The sequence below is a fragment of the Vombatus ursinus genome, unplaced genomic scaffold, assembly GCF_900497805.2.
Source record: "Vombatus ursinus unplaced genomic scaffold, bare-nosed wombat genome assembly UNPS02014794.1, whole genome shotgun sequence".
Classification (NCBI taxonomy): Eukaryota; Metazoa; Chordata; class Mammalia; order Diprotodontia; family Vombatidae; genus Vombatus; species Vombatus ursinus.
The window spans coordinates 1,581,543-1,603,896 of record NW_020954572.1 but is presented as its reverse complement, the minus strand read 5'-3'; the positions used below and the strand labels follow the sequence as shown (position 1 = coordinate 1,603,896).

At 36.5% G+C, this 22,354-nt stretch overlaps 1 protein-coding gene across 2 annotated transcripts in view; it reads left to right on the top strand.

Moving 5' to 3' along the window:
• The window catches only part of UNC79 (unc-79 homolog, NALCN channel complex subunit), a 285,579-nt gene that overhangs the window by 178,701 nt on the left and 84,524 nt on the right, over nt 1-22,354 (top strand). For both annotated transcript variants that reach the window (XM_027869844.1, XM_027869843.1), the window contains 3 exons: nt 491-607; nt 4,881-4,964; nt 8,536-8,638. In XM_027869844.1, coding sequence (XP_027725645.1) covers nt 491-607; nt 4,881-4,964; nt 8,536-8,638 — 304 coding nt within the window. The remainder of the gene's footprint in view (nt 1-490; nt 608-4,880; nt 4,965-8,535; nt 8,639-22,354) is intronic.

Below are 22,354 nucleotides of genomic sequence, written 5' to 3'. Positions count from 1 at the left end.
TGAGTCAATCTTCCTTAATTTTATGCCAGTTCCTGACTTGTGTGATCTGTGAGAAGTCACTTAATTACTCTGTGCCTCAGTTTTTCCATCTCTACAACGGGGATACTCTACTCTCTTCTCTTCTTTCCTCTCTCTGGAATCTCATGGGAATGTTGTGAAGATTGGAGATTGACACACTATATGGGAAGATTCATGAATCCAAAGAAAAATGAATTATAAAGTATAGGTACAATTTTTTGGTTGTTGCTTATATTCCCAGCTGACAGATAAGGAGTTGCTAAGTAGACACCATCTCCATAGCTGAGGGGAAGAGAGTATCTAAAATAATATGCCACAGTTATTCTTTTATTTGCACAGCAACATATATATTTGATCAGTAATAAACTTCTGCTGAATGTTGAATGAATATTAGATATAATATTTTCAATCCTATGTCTGATACTGAAGTTTATTTCCCCCCTGTAACCATCTTCTAATTTCCCCCATATAGCTCAGTATAGGCAAATGAAAAGGGGATCATTGGGAGCTCTGACAATGAGCCAATTAATGAAGCGACAGCTGGAACATCAGTCTAGCGCCCCTCACAACATCAGCAACTGGGACACTGGTGGGTCAAGCTTTTTTTTCCTTCTTTCCCTTCCCTCACTCAGCTAACATCACTTTTGGTATCATCCCCTGTCCTTTATAAGTAATATATCTTTCCTGTCCTTCTATTTAGGCAGTAATAAAATAAGGTGATTATGAAATCTATTTAAACTTTCCTAGAGTCCTAGAGCCACACATCTTTCTTTTTGAGGGGCTCAAATTTGTTCTCACAAAGGCCAAGTGGTTTAAATATCCCATTTTGTGATGTTACAAAAAAAGAAAGGCTTGTGTCACCCATAGTCCATTTTCCATTTGTCACCAACATTCATCACTGGCCTGTAGGTTTATGGTTGGTCAGCAAGATCACCAGGTTGCAGCAATGTGCCCTCATTCTCATATGATTTACTTGTATCTCATCCCAATCTGTGACTGTCATGCCACATAAATCAGCATAAAGCCTGGGAATGTTATTTAAGTGGTAAATTTTGAACAGGGAACAGGTGCTCAGGTGTCTATTTAAAGCAGCACAAAGTCAGGTATCAATATACCTTTGAGTTTTTTTTTTTTTACCAGTTCCTAGGGTCCTGTGCCTCAATTTCACCATTTCTACAATGAGGACAATAATATGTCACTCTACTGCCTTCAACCCCTATATTCTAAAATGTTGCTGTCTTGAACCATTGCTACAACCTGTGCTAGGAAATGTCTTCTTTTTCCTTTTTGTAATAATGAAGATGATAATGATAATGATAATTATTATTGACATTTAAACAGTTCTTTAAGGTTTGCAGAATACTTTACATGCAAGAGCTTATTTTAGCCTTACAGCTATCGATGAGATAAATGTTATTGGAATGATTATCCCTCTTTTACAAGTGAGGAAACTGAGGCTCATATAACTAATAAATACCAGAGATGAGACTTGAACCCCAGTTTCTCCTGAATCCATGTCCAGCATGTTTACCACTATATCATGTTGCTTAGGCCATGTATAATTCTGTGAATTATCAATTTGGCATTTGTGGGCCATCATTTGCATCAGGCTACTTTAAAATAATAGCTCGATATTTGTAGTACTTAAGGTTTACAAAGCACTGTCCTCATAACAAGCTTGTGAGTTAGGCTTTGCAAGTATTATCATCTCCATTTTACAGCTGTGGAAACTGAAGCTCAGGTAGCTAAGTGGCTCGCCCAGGATCTCACGGCTAGTTAAGTGTCAGAGCCAGAATCTGATCCCAGATCTTCTGACTCTAAATTGAGCACTCATTCTACTACTAAATTGTGCTGCTCACCTGATATTGATCATTGTTGTTTTGACTCTAATTACTTTGAGCTTGTTGTTTGTTTTTAACATTTTTCCTTACGATCAGAGATTTTGCATTTTTACAAAAACAAACACTTGACATTTATTCTGCCAGTCTTGTCCCAGAACAGAAAGTTGACTTAGATACTTCATACTACTTTCTCCCATATTTTTCCTCCTATTTTTGGGATAGGACCCACTGATGGGATGCTAATATTCTCAGTGTATATCAGCTCTTAGATCATAATGAATTGGGATGGTATATATCACTGAATGCCACAGAAAATCTTCTAGATGAAGAGAAAGGTTTATTATTTCAGATGAGGGATTGGCTAGATGACCTCTAAGGACTCATCAAAATATGAGATTCCAGGATTTTCATATTAGCCAGTAGTTTCAGTGTTCTTCCTGTCTCTCTCCCTTTCCTTCAAGCCTTCACAAGAATTCAAGTGTCCTAAGTTTAATATTTGCTATCCCCTTGGTATAAATTAATCCTGAGACATATAGTAAAGGAGAGGAGGAAAAATCATGCAACATGGATAATCTACAAACTATTATTAGCTCCCGAATAAATCAAGAGATGACTGTCTCAAGGTTTTTTCCCCCCTTTATATATGAAAAGGATTGACTGAGGCACGTTCACCGTTATTTTTGCAATAAATCTAAATAGAAGAAATGCCTGTAATGGTAGTTCTTACTTGATCCATTGTATTTATAACTAAACTTATGGTCCCTGTGAAGTAGATACTTTGACTATGAGGATTCTGTTTTTCCAAGACGCATCAGTTCCTCAATTATCTTCCTACCTCTCAGAATTCTTTAGTAAATGTCTCAGCATAGGTCACCTCTCTTAGTGTTTACATGAATGCTTGAATTTGACTGATTTTTTTAATGATGAAAAATTTAATATAAACAATCTTTGAATTTACATGATACCAAATAGGCTATCTAGCAGATTTTTTTTTTTAATGTTTCATTTCACACTCCCTGCTCAGGGTCTATTTGAGTTTTCTTCTTGAATTCTGGGAAGCTATTTTTCCATTTTCTAAGCTCTCAAATTATCATTCTGTAAGAATTCTGTCTCTACATTCTCATTGTGAGCAAACCCTTATAAAGGAGTCAGCATGGTACAGAGGAAAGAGCATCAGACTTGGATTCAGAACACCTGTGCTCAAGTCCTGGCTCTATGACTTACCAGCCACGTGAACTTGGCTGCTTTAGGTGTTTACTTTCCTTATACGTAAAGTGAACAGGCTGGACAAAGTGATTTCTAAGGTCCCTCCTAACATTTTGTGATTCTTTCCTAGTGATTAAGTTACTAGCTCATTCACAGATGCAAAGCATCAAATTAAATATTGCTTTCTTTTTTCCCTTTCAATTCAACATTCATTAAATACCTACTATGCACAGAGTATACTATGCTGGGCATCAGATAGGTGACAGGATGCAAATTTTAGATAATACATGGTCCTTATTACCTGTGTGAACTTTGATAATAATACCTAACATTTATATAATGCCTACTATGTGCCAGACACTGTGCTAAGCGCTTTACAAATATTACCTTATTTTTTCATCACAGTAAAACTATTTATTGTGCTATTATTATCCCCATTTTACAGATGAGGAAACTGAGGTATAGGCTTAAGTGAGTTGTCTAGGGTCACTCAGTAAGTGTCTAAGGCTAGATTTGAACTTAGGTCTTCCTAATTCTAGCTCTGTCCACTGTGCTACCTATCTGGGTGCAGGGTACAGGGTGTCCTATGCTAGGCATTGGGGGAAGGGCAGCAGTGGAAAGGCATGGTGACAGGGCACATTAGGGGAGTATACAATTTAGTAGTTAAAGATATGTCAGCTTCATGGAACAAATCTCTATTCAAAATTTTACTTATTTCTAAAAGAACCCATTTAACATCCACAAGGGCAAGTGAAATTAAAAACAAACTAACCTAACAAAGCAGATATTCTTAGTTTCATAACTTCAGGAAACCTGGGACCTATATGGTTAACAAAAGTAGAAGTAACTGCCAAGTAAGGAGCTGGGAGGATTATAGATCCAGCAGAGGGCAGCAGAGAACCACTCCTGGGTCTGGTTAATGGGCAAGCAGCACCACTGTAAAAATACCTGGAATGAGAGGTCTAGGAAAAGAAAATGCAGAAACCCTAGGGAGTCCAGCAAGTGAGGGAAGTAAAATGTCAAGTGGACAAAGTCAAGAGGGAGAAATACAGAGTTTTAAATTGGTTAGGCAGTAGGCAGACATAATAGTGTACAAATACAGAAAGAGACAATGAGAAATGACAAGTTCCTGCAGGTCTGGTTGTCTTTTTACATCCAGCAGGGCTTTTGAGGGGTTGTCTCCCCCTTCCGTTCTCTAAAGAGGCATATCTGAGCTTCCCTGTTGCCAGGCAGGCATTTGACATCTGGCACAGATACTGATTGATTCACTTTAGTTAGTCATTTTCAAAATGCTTCATCTCTGCTTATCTGGGTGACTTGCTTCTTTGCCTCATCATTCCTCCCAAACAGATGTTTCTGAAGCATCAGTCTTCCTTCCTCACTTTACTGTTGGTTAGATACACATCATCTCTCTAATGCCAATTCACATGTGTTTTTGGGCCATTTCCCCTCACTTTCTTTCTGGTCAAAACCTTAATTTAATTGATTTTAAGTTTTTCTGGGGTGCGTGTGTGTGTGTAAAATATTTCTTCCTGAGCCTGACATTGGTGCTTCATTCCATATTAGAAGATCTTAAATTTGAAATTTTTTTCAAAGACAGAATTCTTTGATGTTGCCAGGTGGTCTCTTTTTGATGGATTTAATTTGCATGCTAATGATCAGTTGATAGCTAAACACAAACTTTCCCTTTCCCTAACATCCTAGGCATTTCCTTAAAAAATTTTCAACAGACTCACCAAACAATTATTAGTTTATGTCTTCATGTTGTAAACCATGCTATATCACTGGAGACTGAAATGCTCTGTTTATCCACAGAACAGATACAGCCTGGGAAGCGTCAGTGTAATGTGCCAATGTGCCTAAACCCTGAACTGGAGGGACCACCGCTAAGAATGAGAGGTTAGTTTGGTTTCTGCTTTTGCCTCCTGAGATCACCACCAAGTTGGTTTCACCATTTCTTGCTGTTTGTGGTCATGTAGCTGGGTTCCAAGTGGTGCCATGTCACTAACTTTCTCTATGAAAGTCAGTCTACCATGTCCAGATAGACATGACTTATTCTCACTTCAAGATGAGGGAGAAGGTTACTGCAGTTCTATACCTACATTCCATTTCAGACAGATGGCAGAGTATTTCCTGCACTCCTCATTTTCCAAAGGAACAAGGACAGGCTGATTTTCAGTCTCCGTTTGCATGTCTTTGTAGGTTGGTAGCAATTCTAGTCCTTCCAGGACCCTCTCACGTCCTCTTTTTCTCATTTGTTGACCCCAAACAAACCCCTATGAACAGAATCCTAGATCCTAGCGTCTGACATTCATAGCTAAATTTAGTTGTCTTTTTCCATTCAAATGAATTTAACACATATTTATTAAATACCTATTGTGCTAGGTCATATGGAAGACACAGAAAGTCCTTTGCCCTCATGGAACTTACAGTTTAGTAGATATGCAAATAACTATAACAAATAATATAACAATTGCATTATTTTCCATGTACAAAATAAAGTGCTATGTGATGTCTAAGGTTGTTATAAACAGCCAGGGTGGGGGCAGGATCCTAAATCTGATAGCCAGAGTTAATAGCTACAAAGGTATTTGAATGATGATTATGGAAATCAGATTTCTTTCACTGGCAAATAGAAGACCTCATTGCTAGAAACTTAAGTTTCTGGGATTGTTCTATACATTGGGGTATCAGACTTCACTATTCCTAGAACATTTGTTTTTAAAACTTTGGGTTCCAAATTTTTCTCCCTTCCTCCCTCCCTACCCACCTTCATTAAGAAGGCAAGCAGCTCGATACGGGTTATGCATGTGTAGTCATGTTGTGGAAAACTAACTATATTTCCCTTCATCCTATTCTGCCCCCTGTTTATTCTATTCTCTCTTTTGACCCTGTCCCTCCTGACCCTGCTTCTGATTACCCCCTCCCCCAATCTGCCCTCTCCTCTATCATCCCCCTGCTCTCTTTTGACTATTCCTAGAAGATAATGACATTATCACCAAGACTGACAGTGGTCTTTGCTTTACTCCCTAATTTTGACTTAGGGTTTCTGCAGTGGCCCCTTTACCACTGCTAATACTCAGAACCTTACTTAAGATATATAAAAAATGGAACTTGTTAGGTAGTGAATCTGAGATCATACCAGCAATTAGAAGAGCAGGATTCTGATATTGTGTCAGTTTTAGTGGTCACTGGGATGCTATAGCAAAGAGTTTATCAGTTTTTCTCTTTTTTGCTCCTCTCCTGGCTCTCTCTATTCCCCCTCCCTCCATAATTTGCCTTCCCCATTGCACTCATTGTTTCTAGAATTGTACTGGCTGCTAATATCATTTGATGCAACAAGGGCTAATGTGTAATGGCTGATGCTTCTCATAATTTCTGCATTCTAGCAGCAATGTACTGTGGGTTCTGCACTGCCAGAAATCAAGATAAAACTACTTTATGCATATGAGGAAGGCATTTTGATGATATTGTTGTCTAAAATGCTTATTTCTTTAGAGAGAGCATTTTATGCTCTTAAGTTACAGTAGAAAGAATGATGCACTCTGTGACCTGCAGCAGATTAGTGGCAAAATTACCAAAATGATTTTGAATTTGCCCCTTGTTATTGAACTTTTCATCGTGTTGGCTATAGTACTATGGCTTTATATTATAGTTGGCTATTACTGTTGGCAAAAGATTTAAGGACTTTGCGCCAGAGACCCTGCTATATCTATGTTTACACATCACCAGACATCCAAGTATTTGGAAACTTCTAGGTGATTGACTAAATTTCTCACTTTTGACTCAGACACAATTTGTGATTGTTCAAGAAGTATTAGCATAGAATCAAGATCTTTCATTTGTACTTTACTACCATTCTTGCTCTTTTTTGAGATAAACTAATGACATCACGCCATTTAACATCAACCATTTTTTCATTCTGGTCAACTCTCTCTTTTTTTTGGTACTCATAACTTATTCACACTTTTGCTTCAAGCTCTGGAATTCTTCTAGTTGAAACAACTTTCTCTTATCAGACCATTTTAAGATCGTTTGGCAATAGTCTTGTTTTATAATAAGGGTTAAATTAAATTTTGAGGAGTGTGAGGATTTTTACTAAATCACAACTTATCAAACTCAGTAGTAAAACTGGTGTGTAGTCTTGGGAGCAGAACAAATGCCATTAAAAGCATTCTTCTGTATCTTTCTTTTGACTTTGGGTCTCTTGTTTCATGTGAATGTGTGTAGTAGTCTAAGGAATACTAAATAATGTGTTTAGTCTATAGAATGTGTTTAGTGGTCTAGACTACACATATACAAAACAGCCTGTAATATAGTCTTGAACCAGATGCCATTACTCTTGCTTTTCCATGGAGCTGTGCTATATTCTTTTTTTTCCTTCAGATTAAGACATACTCCATTTGGTCTCTGTTCCCAAATTCTTTTCTAATCCCTTTGAAAATACAATTCTGTAGGATGTCACTCTCCTCTATGGAGAAAGATCATATAATCTTCCATAATTTTTGCTCTGTTCTATGGCACATACTGGTAACTTACTGATTTTCAAGACTCTTTAATGACTCTCATGGTTTTCAATTTTTCCCATTAAAGAATTTGAATACTCTGCTATTATTCTGGTAACTATGATGTTTTCTTTGGGCTATCAGTTTGGGTTGCTCCTTGGGGGTGGTTCTTTCCACCCATCCACTAGATGTTTTTCCAGCACCAAATGGTTGTCATAGCTTTCTGTACTCCTTGTGTGTGTAGATATTGCCAATTTCATATTTATGATGCTAACTTTTCATTGAAGACACAAAAATCTGGGGATTACACAGGGTGAAGGAAACTTGGCCAAGGGTGTCAACTCTCTGGATAGTGCTTTAAACTCAAATTCATATTTCATTCACAAATGCTTTGGTGAACAAATGAAGAGTATCTTAGTTCTGGGGAGATATGGTTCTATTTATTAATATACAGAACTGTGCTTTTTTATACTGGATCTCTGTCCTAATGTAGATCTTTTATATTGCTCCTATATCTACCACAAAACAGCAAGATTTCTGTGTGGGAGCTTGATATGATATTTGGGTGTGTTCTTTCACCTTGCTGAGAAATCTAGGTCCATAGCTGATGCATAGGTCTCACAAACAGATTTACCCTTTTTATGGGCTCACCATTGTCTTTTCCCCCATTAGCTCACAACTATACTTAGGTGTTTACGGGGCTGAGAAAGAAGGGACAATGGTAAAACAGATAGGCACCTAGCTCATGGTGCTTTGCAAGGAAAACCAAACAAGATAACAGTTTAAAAAATGAATAGTAATGCTGAAATATTTTTTTTCAAAATGCAATTTTGGGGAATAGGAAGGAAGAAAATCTGGTTCTATCTCTGTGATACTTGGGGATTTTTGAGGATGAGAAATAGTCCATTGTTGGGCCGTCATGAGCCAACCTCTCTTCATCAGTTGTTTCTTTACTGTGTACTCAGGTGCTACTAAATCCAGTCTGTTGTCAGCGCCCAGCATAGTCAGCATGTTCGTACCTGCACCAGAAGAATTCACTGATGAACAGCCCACGATGATGACTGACAAGTAAGCTTATACAATATTTTCTTCACAATGTTTTCAGAATTAAATTTACTCCACCATAGGTACAAGAAGTGCCAGAAAAAGAATAATATATATATGTATGTGTGTGTATATGTATGTATATATATATATATATATATAAACACAAATATGTGTGTGTATGTATAAAACTCACAAATTTTAAAAAAGGAACCATGATGCCTGAATGAATGCAATGATTGTATTGGTAGTCATCAGAATTCATCTGGGAGGTTCAGAAAAATCCTACTGCATGGACAACTTTTATTTCTTCCTTAACATTTTTAGATTTTATTGTTATAAAAGCATTTATAACTATATCCATTCAAGAGGCAGTGGTATGATGGAAAAGGGCATTGGTCTTAGCCTGGAGACCTGGGTGGGAATCTTTACAGAATAGTTCTATGACCTTGGGTAATTTACTTCCCCTCTCTGGGCTTTAGTTTCCTTAGCTGGAAGATAATCTCAGAGGTTCCTTCCAGTTCCAACATTCTTTATTGTGTCTTAAGGTTTCTTCCAGCTCAATCTTTCCATATACGTTAGAAAATTCTGTCTTTTGACGTCTTTTATGTTGCTAACATTCTACGTTTTATGCTCTAAGATCTCTTCCAAGTCAAGAGTTATGCATTCTGACATTCTCCCTTTTAAGTTCCTTTTTAGATCTAACACTCTGAAATTCTCAGTTTTTGAGCTAATGTAGAAAATTGCTAATGTCTTTTTGTAGCATGGAGGTAACTGGGTTCTCAGAGATTATGGCTGCAGAGCACAAAATCATGCAGGCTGTACCAATCTGGAAAAACTTCCAGTACCGTACCTGTGAAGATTTTAATTGTATTAGAAAAGTCTGTCACCAGAAGTTTCCTTGCTAAGTGATGGATTGGTAATCCATGAAACAAGTATGCTATCATTTTCTGCTTTCATGTTAAGGTTGTTGGATTGGCAGATAAAGAGAGCAGGGGATGCTAAGACTCACATAGTACTTAGATTGTCTACAAACATTAATTTAACTATAGATATTCTTAATTTGAGATTATGTCCAGTAATCAGTGAGTTGATTGATACATGAATGGAGGAACAGATTCACGTTAATATTCTTGATATAAATGAAGCCGAAAAAAACATAAAGAAGTTGCATCTAAATGGAAGGACAACTCACTTGTTCTCTTTGAAAAGGTGAATAAAGAAGTTGGCAAAATTAATTTTACCATGAAGCCAAAGGTAACAATAAATATTTTATGGTATACTTGGTCATCTTGTCTTCTGTTATTTATAAACATAAGCAAAGATAACCATGGTGATGATTCTAGGTTTTGTGTCAACATCTCTTGTAGAAAATGAAAAAGGAGGAAAAATTTATGAATAACTTAAGAAAATTCTCTAAATTAAGTCAACATATAACTTGAAACTAAATTACTTTAATGAAAAAGAGAGAATAAGAGAGGGCAGCAAAAACTGTAGGCAAACATAATTAGGGATTAGGAAATGAAAGAAACAAAAGCTTTGAGAGTACTTAGAAGTTTCATGTCTGTACTTCATTTTATTTCATTTTTAAAAACATTTTTACTGACATCTCTTGGTGTTTTTTTCCTCACCTGCATTTCCCGATGTATTTCTCTCCACTCTCACTCCTCCTTCCCAAAAAGCCATCCCTTGTAACAAAGAATAAAAAGGAGAAAAGGAAATTAAGTAGTACTAACCTACATGTAAAAAAAATCTGGCATTATATATGCTGCTCCATACCCATAGTCCTCCACCTATGCAAAGAAGTGGGGAGAAGCCTTTTCACATCTTGTCTTTGGGACCCAACTTGGTCATTAATATTTCACAGCATTCAGTCTTCTCATGTTTCATTTTAACAGTACAGTAATATCCAATTACATTCATCTACCATAACTTGTTTAGTCATTCCCTAATCAATAGGCATCTAATTTGTTTCTAATTCTTTGCTACTACAGAAAGTGCTGATCTAAATACTTCCATATATACGGAATATTTTATTTTATCATTGACTTTCTTGGGATATATGCCCAGTCTAGAAATGGAAACTAAGTCGAATGGACATTGTTGTAATTTTGTTTGAAAAATTCCAAAATGTTTTCTAGGGAAGGTGAAATTTGAACTGAATCTTGAAGGAAGCCAGGGAAACCAAAGAGGTGGAGGTGAGGGGCAGAGCATCCCAGGTATGAGAGATATCCAGTGCAAACATGGGGAGATGGGAAATGGAGAGTGTTGTTTTTTGAGGAACTGCAAGTAGGTAGAGCATATGAAGGGGAGCAAAGTATATGTAAGAAGATACTAAATTACTTTATGCAGAGCTTTAAATGACAAATAGAGAAGTTTATATTTGGTCCTGGAGCTCATTGAGTTGGGGTTGGCGTAGGGAAGTGGGACTGTGATATGGTCAGACCTACACTGTAGAAAAAACATTTTGGCAGCTGAGTAGAGTATATATTGGAGTGTGGAGATGAGTCAGGAAGACTAGTTGGAAGTCTATTGTGGTAGTCCAGGAGAAAGACAATGAGGGCTTGAACTAGTGTGGTAGCTGTGTGAGTGGAGGGAATGTGACATAGAGAGAAGTTATGAAGATGGAAATGACCTGGATTTGGCAACAGACTGGATTTGCGGTATGAGAGAGTAAGAAGGGGAAGATGACACTGAAGTTATAAACCTACGTTAATGAGAGGATGGTGTCTTTTTTGAGAGTAATAAAGAAAATGGAAATGGCAGGGAGGGATTTGGGGAAAAGATAATAAGTTATGTTAAGGACATGTTGAGTTTGAGATGTATATGGGATATCCACTTTGAAATGTCCAGGAGGCAGTTGGTGACATATAAGTCATTGTTCAGTTGCTCAGTTGTGCCCAGCACTCTAACCACTGAACCACCTAGCTGCCCCCATGTATATATATGTGTATGTAGGTATGCATGCATGCAAGTAATTGACTATTTGTGCATATATGCATATATATACATACACATATGTGTGTGTGTTTATGTATGTATTTTACATATACATACACATACACTCACATATCTGTGAACAATCAGTCAATCATCAAGCATATATTAATCACTTGCCTTCTGCCAAGAGCTATGTGCTAGGATTACAAAGAGAAAGAGAAAGCTAAAATATCCCTACCCTCAGTGAGCTTGCATTCACTTATTTCAATGTGTCCCTGTCTATTGGCTCATTCCCTTTTGTCAGTAATCATGCCCATGTCTCCCCCATCCTGAAAAAAAACTTACTTGATCCTTACATCCTCACTATCTATAGTCCTATATCTCTTCTGCCCTAAGTGGCTAAATTCCTCAAAAAGCCCATCTATAATCGATGCCTCCACTTTTTTCTCCCCTTACTCTCTTAAAATCTGTCTTCTGACTTTATCATTCAAAACTACTCTCTCCAAAGTTACTAATGATCTCTTAGTTTCCAAATTCAATGGTCTTTTCTTAGTCTTCATTCTTGACCCTTCTTGAGCCTTTGACACTGTTGATAACTCCTTCCTCTTTGATACTCTTTTCTCTCTAGGTTTTCAGTACATCACTCCCTCCTGGTTCTCCTATGTATCTGACCACTCCTTCTCAGTCTCCTTTGCTGGATCCTCATTCAGATCATACCTTCTAACTGTAGGTGTTCCTCAGGTTTCTGTCCTGGGTTGTCTTCTCTTTTCCCTCACTTTACTTAGTGATCTCATTAGCTCCCATTGATTTAATTATCATCTCTATCCTGATGATTCTCAAGTCTACCTATCCTGCCTCAAACTTTCTGCTGACCTATACTCTCAACTCTAATTCCTTTTTAGACATCTCAAACAAGGATGTTCAGTAGACATTTTAAACTAAACCTATCCAAAATAGAGCTCATTATCTTTCCCCCAAACCCACCTCCCCTCTTACCTTCCCAATTACTAGAGAGGGCAACGCCATCCTCTCTGTTCCTCAGGCTCAGAGTCTATGAATTATCCTCAACTCTCTAAACCTCTACCCGCCCCCCAGTATCCAATCTGTTGCCAAGACTTAATCGATTTCATCTTTGCAACATTTCTCCAATATGCCCCCTTCCCTCCTCTGACACCACTGTGCAGAAACTCATGACCTCATGCCTGGACTGTTTACAATAGCCTGCTGGTGATTCTGCCTGCCTCAGATCTCTTCCCACTCCAATCCATCCTCCATCCAGCCATCAAAGTAATTTTCCTAATGTTCAGGTCTGCTCATGATGTCCCCTATTCAATAAACTCCAGTGGCTCCCTATCATCTCTAAGATAAATACAAAATGCTGTTTTCTGCCTTCATAACCAAGCTTCCTCTAACACCTTGCTCCCTGCCATGTACTCTTCTATCCAGTGACACTGGCCTCCTGGCTGTCCCATGGACAAGACACTCTATCTTACAGCTTTAAGCATTTTTTTTCTGGCTGTTCCCCATGCCTAGAATGCTGTCTCTCCTCAACTCCACCTAGTAACTTCCCTGCCTTCCTTTGAATTCAAATTAAAATCCCATCTTTTACAGGAAGATTTTCTTAACCTGTCTTAATTCTAGTGCCTTCCCTCTGATAATTATTTTCCATCGATCCTGTTTATAACTTGCTGTGTATATAGTTGTTTGCAAGTTGTCTCCCAGCTCATTAAATTGCAAGCTCCTTGAGGGCAGGGACTATCTTTTGACTCTCTTTGTATCCTCAGCATTTAGCACAGTTCCTGGCACATTGTAGGCACCTACTAAATGTTTATTTATTGATTGATTCTAATGTGAAAGAGCATGTATAAACACATTTTATATACACAAAGTAGATACAAGGTAACTTTAGAAGGGAAAATACTAGCAGCTAGTGGGATCAGGAAAATGTCTTTGACTTCCCTACAGAAAATGGTGCTTTAGATGAGTCTTGAAGGAAGCCAGAGATTCTAAAAGCAGAGGTAAGGAGGGGTGGCATTCTATGCATAAGAGGCAGTCAGTGAAAGGGCGCACATGCTGCTCCATCTCATGTGCTTCTCTGACTATCCCTCATGAATGGTAGGTTCCTCTTTATTTGGAGGGATTGGTGCAGTTGATAGATTAAGGGAACAACTGTGAGTGCTCCAAAAGTGTACTACCAGAATCTTAGAACAGTATTAGCCAATGTAGAGGTTCAGTTGCTTGTTTCTCTAGATTCTGTTAACTCCTTCAGATTCTAGAGGGAAGCAGGAAGAAATGTTGGTACTTTGAGAAAAGTGCCACCTAGTATTTGTAATATAGCCCACATATTTATAACTGAGCATGCCTAAATAGCCTGGAAATTAGGAGGGGCTGCCTTGGACTTGGAGGGGATACCATTAATGGAAGAAGATAGTCATTTACGAAAAACTACTAGTGCTCTGAATCAAAATTCAATAATATTTGGCTGTCCTCATATGACATGGGGTTACTGTAGCTTGAATGCTAAAGATTAGGCAGCATTTGAGACCACTGCTAGAGTATTTAAATGAATTTTTGTTCATAGGAACCTTATACCTACACTGCATGGGCAATGGCAATCAATAACATCACAAAAATGGAAGGAGTATATTTTAATAGAAAGAATATAACTGGTTACTGAAATGGGAATCCTTTTAGAATCAACAGTCTATACCATGAAAGATGATAAATATAAGGAAATATGGAAAGGCCTATATAAAGTGATAAAAAGGAAAATTCAGTAGAATAAGAATTGAGTCCACACAGATAACAACCCCAAAATATTTATACCAGTCCATTATCCCATCTTCTCTCTAGTCCATCAGTATTATATTTTATGTTTTTATTGGTCCAGTTTTACCATTCTAGTGGGTTTAAGTTAGTATCAGGAGATTGTCTTGATTTGTATTTCTCTGATTATTAAAGAGGTTAGCCATCTTTTCATTTTATTTATTTTAAGGATTGTTTGGTTGTGTCTTTTGACCATTATTCCATTAAGGAGTGCATATTACTGTAAGAACTAATGTATGAAACTACCTTCTGGATGTTAGACCTTAATCTGACATATTTATTGCATTCATTTTTTTCCAATTCTGTTTTTTAAATTTTAGAGGTTTTATTTGCTATTATGCAAAATCCTTTTATCTTTGCATAATTAAGCCCATCAATTTTTCTTTTGGACTCAATAATTTCTTTCATTTATTTGATTGATAAAACTGTAGGATACAATTATTATTCTTATTTCTGCTCATTTTTATTGGAGAGTTCAGTCCATTGATACTTAGCTTTGAAATAATTAGATTTGTCTTTTCTTCAATCATTCTCTTGGATGGGAAGACAATTTTTTATTCTGATAATTTCTGTTAACAACTAACTCAAAATAACTAACACTAACCTAAAATAATCCCCAAAGCACTCTAAAAAATCCCTCTATTTTATATTAATAAGTAAGTTTTATAAACTTGAATATTCCTTTATCAAAGATAGGAGCTGGGCTTTTAAAGATCATTTTGTCATAAATTCTTTACCAGCCTCATACCCACATTTCTCTTTTCTCTGTGTTTTTGAAATAACTCTTCTGAAACATTTAACACAATTCTCTGAGGAGTTCTCAAAACATTTTGTTAGTAACTAGATTATCTTGATTTGAGAAGTGTTCATTGTTTTAAATGCCTAATTACTTATCTTTTTGTTGTTCAGAGACTTCCTTGAAGTAAATATATATCTCTGAAAAATTATCTCTGTAAAATTTTCAGCCTAAAGGTTCCCCAAGCCTCCATCTCTTGCCTTGAAACCCTATACTGAATTTGGCTCGGTAAATTCTTGGTTTGTGGTCCATGCTTCTTAATTTTGCATATACTGTATTCAGTGTTCAGTATATCCCATCCTCTTTTGTCTTCCTCAAGAAGTTTGCCATGATCATAATTAATGTTCTTTGGTAAATAAATTCTGATTTCTTTTCCTGTGGCTTAAGTATTTTTTGCTCATCATTTTAAGTTAGAGCTTAACTATATTTTGTCTAGACACTTTGAATCTTTGCTTTTACCTTGTGGAAGCCTTGTGGATTCTCTTTATATATTGTTGCTTTCTTTGCTGATAATTTCACATTCTTTTGTTTTTCTTTCTTATCAGATTGCTGCCTCTTGACCTTCTCTAAGCTTGTCACTTGCTCTGTATTCTTTCTAATTCTTTGGATGTTATACTGGTTTTCTGGATGTGCTGCAATTCCATTTTCCCCTGCACTCAGGTCTATTTTTGACTGATTCCATTGATTCCTCAGGGTTTTCTCTTTTATGCTCTGTGTTGTCATTTTTTTTATTATTCCCTCATAATCATTTTTAAATATCTTTTAATTCTAGCATGAATTCTTTCTGTGATGATTAATTTTCTCTAAGATCTTAATTTGATCTTGTGATATTCTTGACAGCATTAATGTTTGTTTAATTTCTTTAAATATAACATTTATCCATTCAAGAATGTCTCAGAATATTTAAATTGTTTCTTTTTCAATGTGCATGCCTTTGGTACATTTTTTAAGTTACTCCAAAATTTGTTAAAATTATGTCAGAATTTTGTTCCAATTCTATTTTGGTTGATTTTTATTTTCTTATGTGTTTTTAAAGCTATTTTTCTTCTCTTTATTATTTTTATTTGTTGTTTTTTTGAATGGTCTGTGAGCATCCTTGTTTCCTTTGAACCTCTTTATCATCTTGACTGAATGCACTCATATGCCTTCTTTTTCTGGTTGGATCAAGGGTTATTCTTGATAAAAATATGAAAAGAGAAGAAACAGGCTTTTGTAGAACATTTTCTACTAGAGATCACAGCTTTATAGTAACAGCTTAGGGAGAGATAAAGAGAATATAAGATTCCATTTGGTTATTTTTTGTTGTATTACAAAATAACAACAACAACAAAACACATTTGATTTTCTGGAGCAAAGCATAGTCTTTGGGACTCTCTTCACATAAGGTGTCCTATGTATTTGTTAAAATCATACAAAATTCCAAGATAGATATGACCTTAGAGACAGCTTTTCAGTAATCTTTTAAATATCAACCTCAAGTGAAACATGAAAAATATGTCATTGTCTTTTAAAAACTACAAATAGAAGGATTCTCTTCAGACATTAAGTTTTCCAAATGTACCTATTTGAGAATGAAATTGTGCTGATTTCGCTGAACCCTGAAATACTATAGGGCCTCCTCAGTGATGATTGACTTAGAAACCCACACAGGAAAAAACAAATGGATGAAGAATATTTAATTCCTAAATTACGGCATGCAATTGGATGGGCAACTCATTGAAATAATGCACCAGTACATGTATCTCAGAGAGGCATTTCTGATATGATTCAGAGTGAAATAAATGGATAATGAGTCAGAGTGAAATAGGGACAAGAAATGTGAATTTCTACACAGCACATTCAGTGATTGTAATCCACTCCCTATTGTAAAAGGCCATATCTCTGACACTAACAATCTCTCAGCAATTCTGTATCGTGGTGGCTGAGAATCCTGGAAGATGACAATTTCAGAGTAATCCTAATTGTAGGTGACCCTTAGGAAAACTGGGTGTAAGAAGGTTGCATCATTTAATTAATAGTAACTGTCATGTGAGAAATGGCATGAAAGACATCAAAGACACATAAACCTATTAGAGGAGGAGGATCAGTCATATAGTGAGGGCAAGGAATAGAGTCTACTGGTATCCACGAAATATTAAAAGAAAGGGTAAACACTTGGGACATTAGGTGGATACTCTATGAGAACTTAATCAGAAAAAGGTGGACAAGAATCTGACAAGGTGAGAAGGTAAGAGTGGGTTGCAGTATGATCTGATTTTTAATCCTAACACTGCTATGTAATACCCATGTCATTTACTTCTCTAGTCCCAAGTTTCCTAATATATAAAATGAGGACTTCTAAGGTTTTTTCCAGTTCTAAATCTAGTATCAATAAAATATTTATTGAGTACCAACTGTTTACCCATTCTCAACATTGGGGGTGGGTAAGAATTCAAATGCAGTTCAACAAGCCATATTTTAGGTGCTATCTTTTGTTTTTATATTACCTTCATTTCCAAAAAGTCATTCTTTGTTACCAAGAGTAAAAAAGAAGGGAAAATAGTTTATTAAAACAAACCAACATATTAATTGAGTTTGACAGTACATGCAATATTCCATACCCATAATTTACTACTTCTGCAAAGAAGTAAGGGAGTTACATTTTCTCAACTCTTATGTGTAGTAAAGCTTTGTCATTATAATTTCACAGGTTCAATTTTATTTTGTTTTTAACAAGCATTTATTAAGTACCTATGTGTAAGTAACTGCACTGGGTGTTCATAATACAAAGACAAAAATGAAATAGTTTTGGCTTTAAGAGCTTATATAAGGGGTTTCAAAAGTCTTAGTGCAGTTTTAAGTGATTAAACCATAGAACTGCACTAAGCTTTAATAACTTAAAACTCCACTAAGACTTGTAGTACATCTTATTTGCTAGTTGGTAGAACAATATATAGACAGGAAAATATAAAATGTATACAACATAAATATAAGATAATTTGGGAAGAACTAACTGCGGGTTTCAGGAAAATCCTAATACAGGAGGTAGCACTTGAGCTAAACTTTGAAGAGGAGAGACAGGATTCCACCAGGTTGAAGTAAAGAGGGGGAGAGCATTCTAGGCAAGGATAGCTTGTGCAAAGGCATGGAGGTGGGTGATAGAATGTCATATGCAGGATCATGTGAACAACAAGATGAAAGACTATCCCATCTCAAACCTCTCCAACACAGAAATTATATGCCAAAGATAAGGAAGACAACCCTGTAAAACCAGTAGAGCAAGTGTCAGGGCAGACAACTCTGTAGAAGTGTTACAAAGATCCAAACTAAAGAACCAAGGAACAGAGGGAACTGGAAATGATCCCAGGACATGAGAAGTGTATGAGGGTCTGTGTAACACCCAACCACATCTGAGGGAAAGAGTATACAGCACCCAGCTGGGGTTGGTTCTTACTACCCAAAAGTCACTGTGAAAGAGACCTAGGATAGTGAATCATGAATTGCCCAATGTGGGAGGAGACTGAGATATTTTTAGGTTCAGCCCCCAAGGAAACCACAGTCAGAGGGGAGGGAGTCAGAAAGTAAGAAGTGGAAAGTAGGGAAAATAAGGGGGAAAAAAGACTGGAGTTACCAAAGATTTCAGGAAGAAGAAAACTCAAAGATCTTGAACGTAAAACCAAATAAATCAACAAAAGGAAATGTGACCTTCAGATCTAGCAAACAAATTCAAGAACTTATAAATAAATACTGAAAAACAAAGGAAAACGAGTCAACAACAGAGGACCCTATGGAATTTGAAGAGAATATGGAAATACAGTGCATTGTCACTGAGTGGTTCAAAAGAGAAATGGGAATTATATGAGCACAATTTATGGCCTGTAGAATAAAAATAACGGGCTGAATTAAAAAAACTGGAATCCTCAATGGCAAGCCTTGCCTATAAAAAAAGAGAGAACAATAGATTATAAATGCAAATACTCAGAAGTGAAGGACAATTTAGAAGAACAGAAACAAAAAACAATAACATTAGAAGACTATGCTCATTATGTAAGCAAAACATACTGATTTTGGAGATGATGCATAGAGACAATCTAAGGATCATAGGTATTCCAGAAGAACATGACAGAACAATGAATCTTAATATTATAATGAAGGAAATAACATAGAACTGCCTGGAACTTCTGAATGTAGAAAATGAAATTCTAGTTGAAAGAATTCACAGATTGCCTCCAGGATGTGATATGCAGGAAATACAAAACCAATTTGGAATATAGAATACTTTGGGGGGAAGTAATGTAAATTTGTTATGGATTTAATAGGTTATAGCCAGATTGCCTAGGACTCTAAATGCCAGAGTAGTTTATATTTAATACTAAAGATTATAAGGACCTGTTGACATTTTTTGAGCATAGGAGTGACAAAATCAGACAGTGCTTTAGGAATATTTTGGCAGATGTGTTGGGATGGAATAAGTGAAACTGGAAACAAGGAGATAAATTTACAGGGCTATTGTAATATTGTAATTTTAATACTGGGTGAGGGCTGATGAGGTCCTGAACTAAGGTGGTGGCCATATCAATTGGAGGAAGTGTTTATGTCAGAAGTATTATGGAAGTATAATCAATAAGACTTGGAAATTGATTGGGTGAATAAATGAAGCATATATTAAGTTCTTACTCTGTGCAAAGAACTGTATGATAAGTACTGGGAAAACAAAGAGATAAATAAAACAGTTCTTGCTGTCAAAGAGCTCACACTTTCATGAGTATGGGTTCTGAGGGAAAGACTTGAGAATGACTCCAACATGGTGAACCTGAGTTAATGGAAGGACAGTGGTACTCTTGGAAGAATCTAGAGGGTATTTTGGAGGATGGATGGAATTGGAAGGAAAGATAAATAGGTTCTGTTTTGGACATGTTGAGTGCCTGTGGAATGTTCCTTGTCTTTAAGGACTCTACATACCAACATGATAAGCTAACTCAGTGATATCAGATAACTTATAGTAAGTCAAGTAGGTGGTACAGAGTAAATACCCCTGGAGGTGAGGTGGAAAAGATCACTGTTGAGTTATTGGAGACTCAGGAAAAAAAGTAGCTTTCAATCTGAGTCTTGAAGGGAGTTGGGATTTGGTTAGGTAAAGAGAAGGATAGAGGGTGCTTCATATGATAGGTAGATTAGCAGTGAATATCATTGAACTTCTGTATGATTTGCCATCGCGACCAAAATTATAATCATAGTCAGCCTGCACAGTTCCACACTGGATAATTTTGTGTATTCAACATATATGTATGAAGTATCCCAGGAACAGAAGGCAAGATTGGTTTTCTAGTTTGGGTTCTGTAACTTAGTAGCTATGAAATTTTAGGCAAGCTATTTAATGTATCTCAGCCCCAGCTATCTTATCTGTAAAATGAATCATTGGTAATGGCTTCATGGACTACCTTACAGGATTGTCATAAAGATCAAATAAGACAATTGATATAAAGTACTACAGAAATTTTAAGCCTTATAATGCTATTTAGAGAAGAACATGATATCAGTTAAACTCATGTTTCTAAAGTGCTTTACCATTTACAAAGCACCAGACTCATAGCAATATTGTGGGCTAGCTAATGTAAGTGTAGTCCATGTGACTTCTGAGTCTTCTTATTCCAACACTGCTCTCCCAGTGACAAGTTGGGTACCCAAATATTTTCTGTGTCCCCTCAGTGTTATAGGGGTAGCCCTGGAATGTCAGGGGTAATTCTCCAGTGCCATCAGCTCAAGTCCACACCATGTGCTTTCCATCAAGATTGTCAGTTAATAATTATAATTAGCAGCCATAAATATCTTTAAGAGAAGGGTATTTACTAAAGTGATACAATAAGAACAGTTGGCACAAAACATGCCCAAAAAGTCAGTGATATAGTTTCTTATAAGTACACACAGTGAGCTCATTCTTAGAGAGCACATGTGAAGATAACTTACAGCTTTTGGTTACTCATAGTCCTTTTCTTTCATTCGTGAGATGCTCAAGAACTTCCCTTTTATTTTTATTTTTTTCATTTTAATAGTATTTTTAAAAAATTTATATTTTTAGTTTTCAACATTCACTTCCATAAGATTTTGGGTTTTAAATTTTCTCCCCCTTCCTGTCCTCCCCTCCGCTCAAGATAGCATATAATCTGATATAGGCTCTACTTATGCATTCATATTAGACATATTTTCACATTAGTCATGATGTAAAGAAGAATCAGAACTAATGGGTTGAACCATGAGAAAGAAGAAACAAAACAAAACAGCAAAAGAAAAGGAGAGCAAATAGTATGCTTCCATCTGCATTCAGACTCCAAAATTCTTTCTCTGGATGTGGATAGCATTTTAGATCACGAGTCTTTGGGAGTTGTCTTAGATACTTGCATTGCTGAAAAGAGCTAAATCTATCAAAGTCAGTCATCACACAATGTGTTTGTCACTGTGCACAATGTTCTCCTGGTTCTGCTCATTTCACTCAGCATCAGTTTATATAAGTCTTTCCAGGTTTTTCTGAAGTCCGCTTGCTCATGATTTCTTACAGCACAATAGTATTCCATTATATTCATATACCACAACTTGTTCAGCCATTCCCCAGTTGATGGACATCCCCTCAATTTCCAATTCTTTGCCAACACAAAAAGAGCTGCCATAAATATTTTTGTGCACGTGGGTCCTTTTCCCATTTGTATGATCTTTTTAGGATACAGATCTAGAAATGGTATTGCGGGGTCAAAGGGTATGCACAGTTTTATAGCCCTTTGGGCATAGTTCCAAATTGCTCTCCAGAATGGTTGGATCAGTTCACACCTCCACTAACAATGCATTAGTGTTCCAATTTTCCCACATCTTCTCCAACACTTGTCATTTTCCTGTTTTGTCATATTAGCCAATCTGATAGGTGTGATGTAATACCTCAGAGTTGTTTTGATTTGCGTTTCTCCAATCAATAGCAATTTAGAGCATTTTTTTCATATGACTATGGATAGGTTTAATTTCTTCCTCTGAAAACTGCCTGTTCATATCCTTTGACCATTTATCAGTTGGGGAAAAGAACTTCCCTTTTAGCATGGTGAATCTGTGTCCATCTATCCTTGGACCAACTGGCAACAGCATCTGCATTGGGAACCATCTAGGGCATTGAAAGAGAGATGGGAAGTCCAACACAATCTCTTCTGGATTCAAAT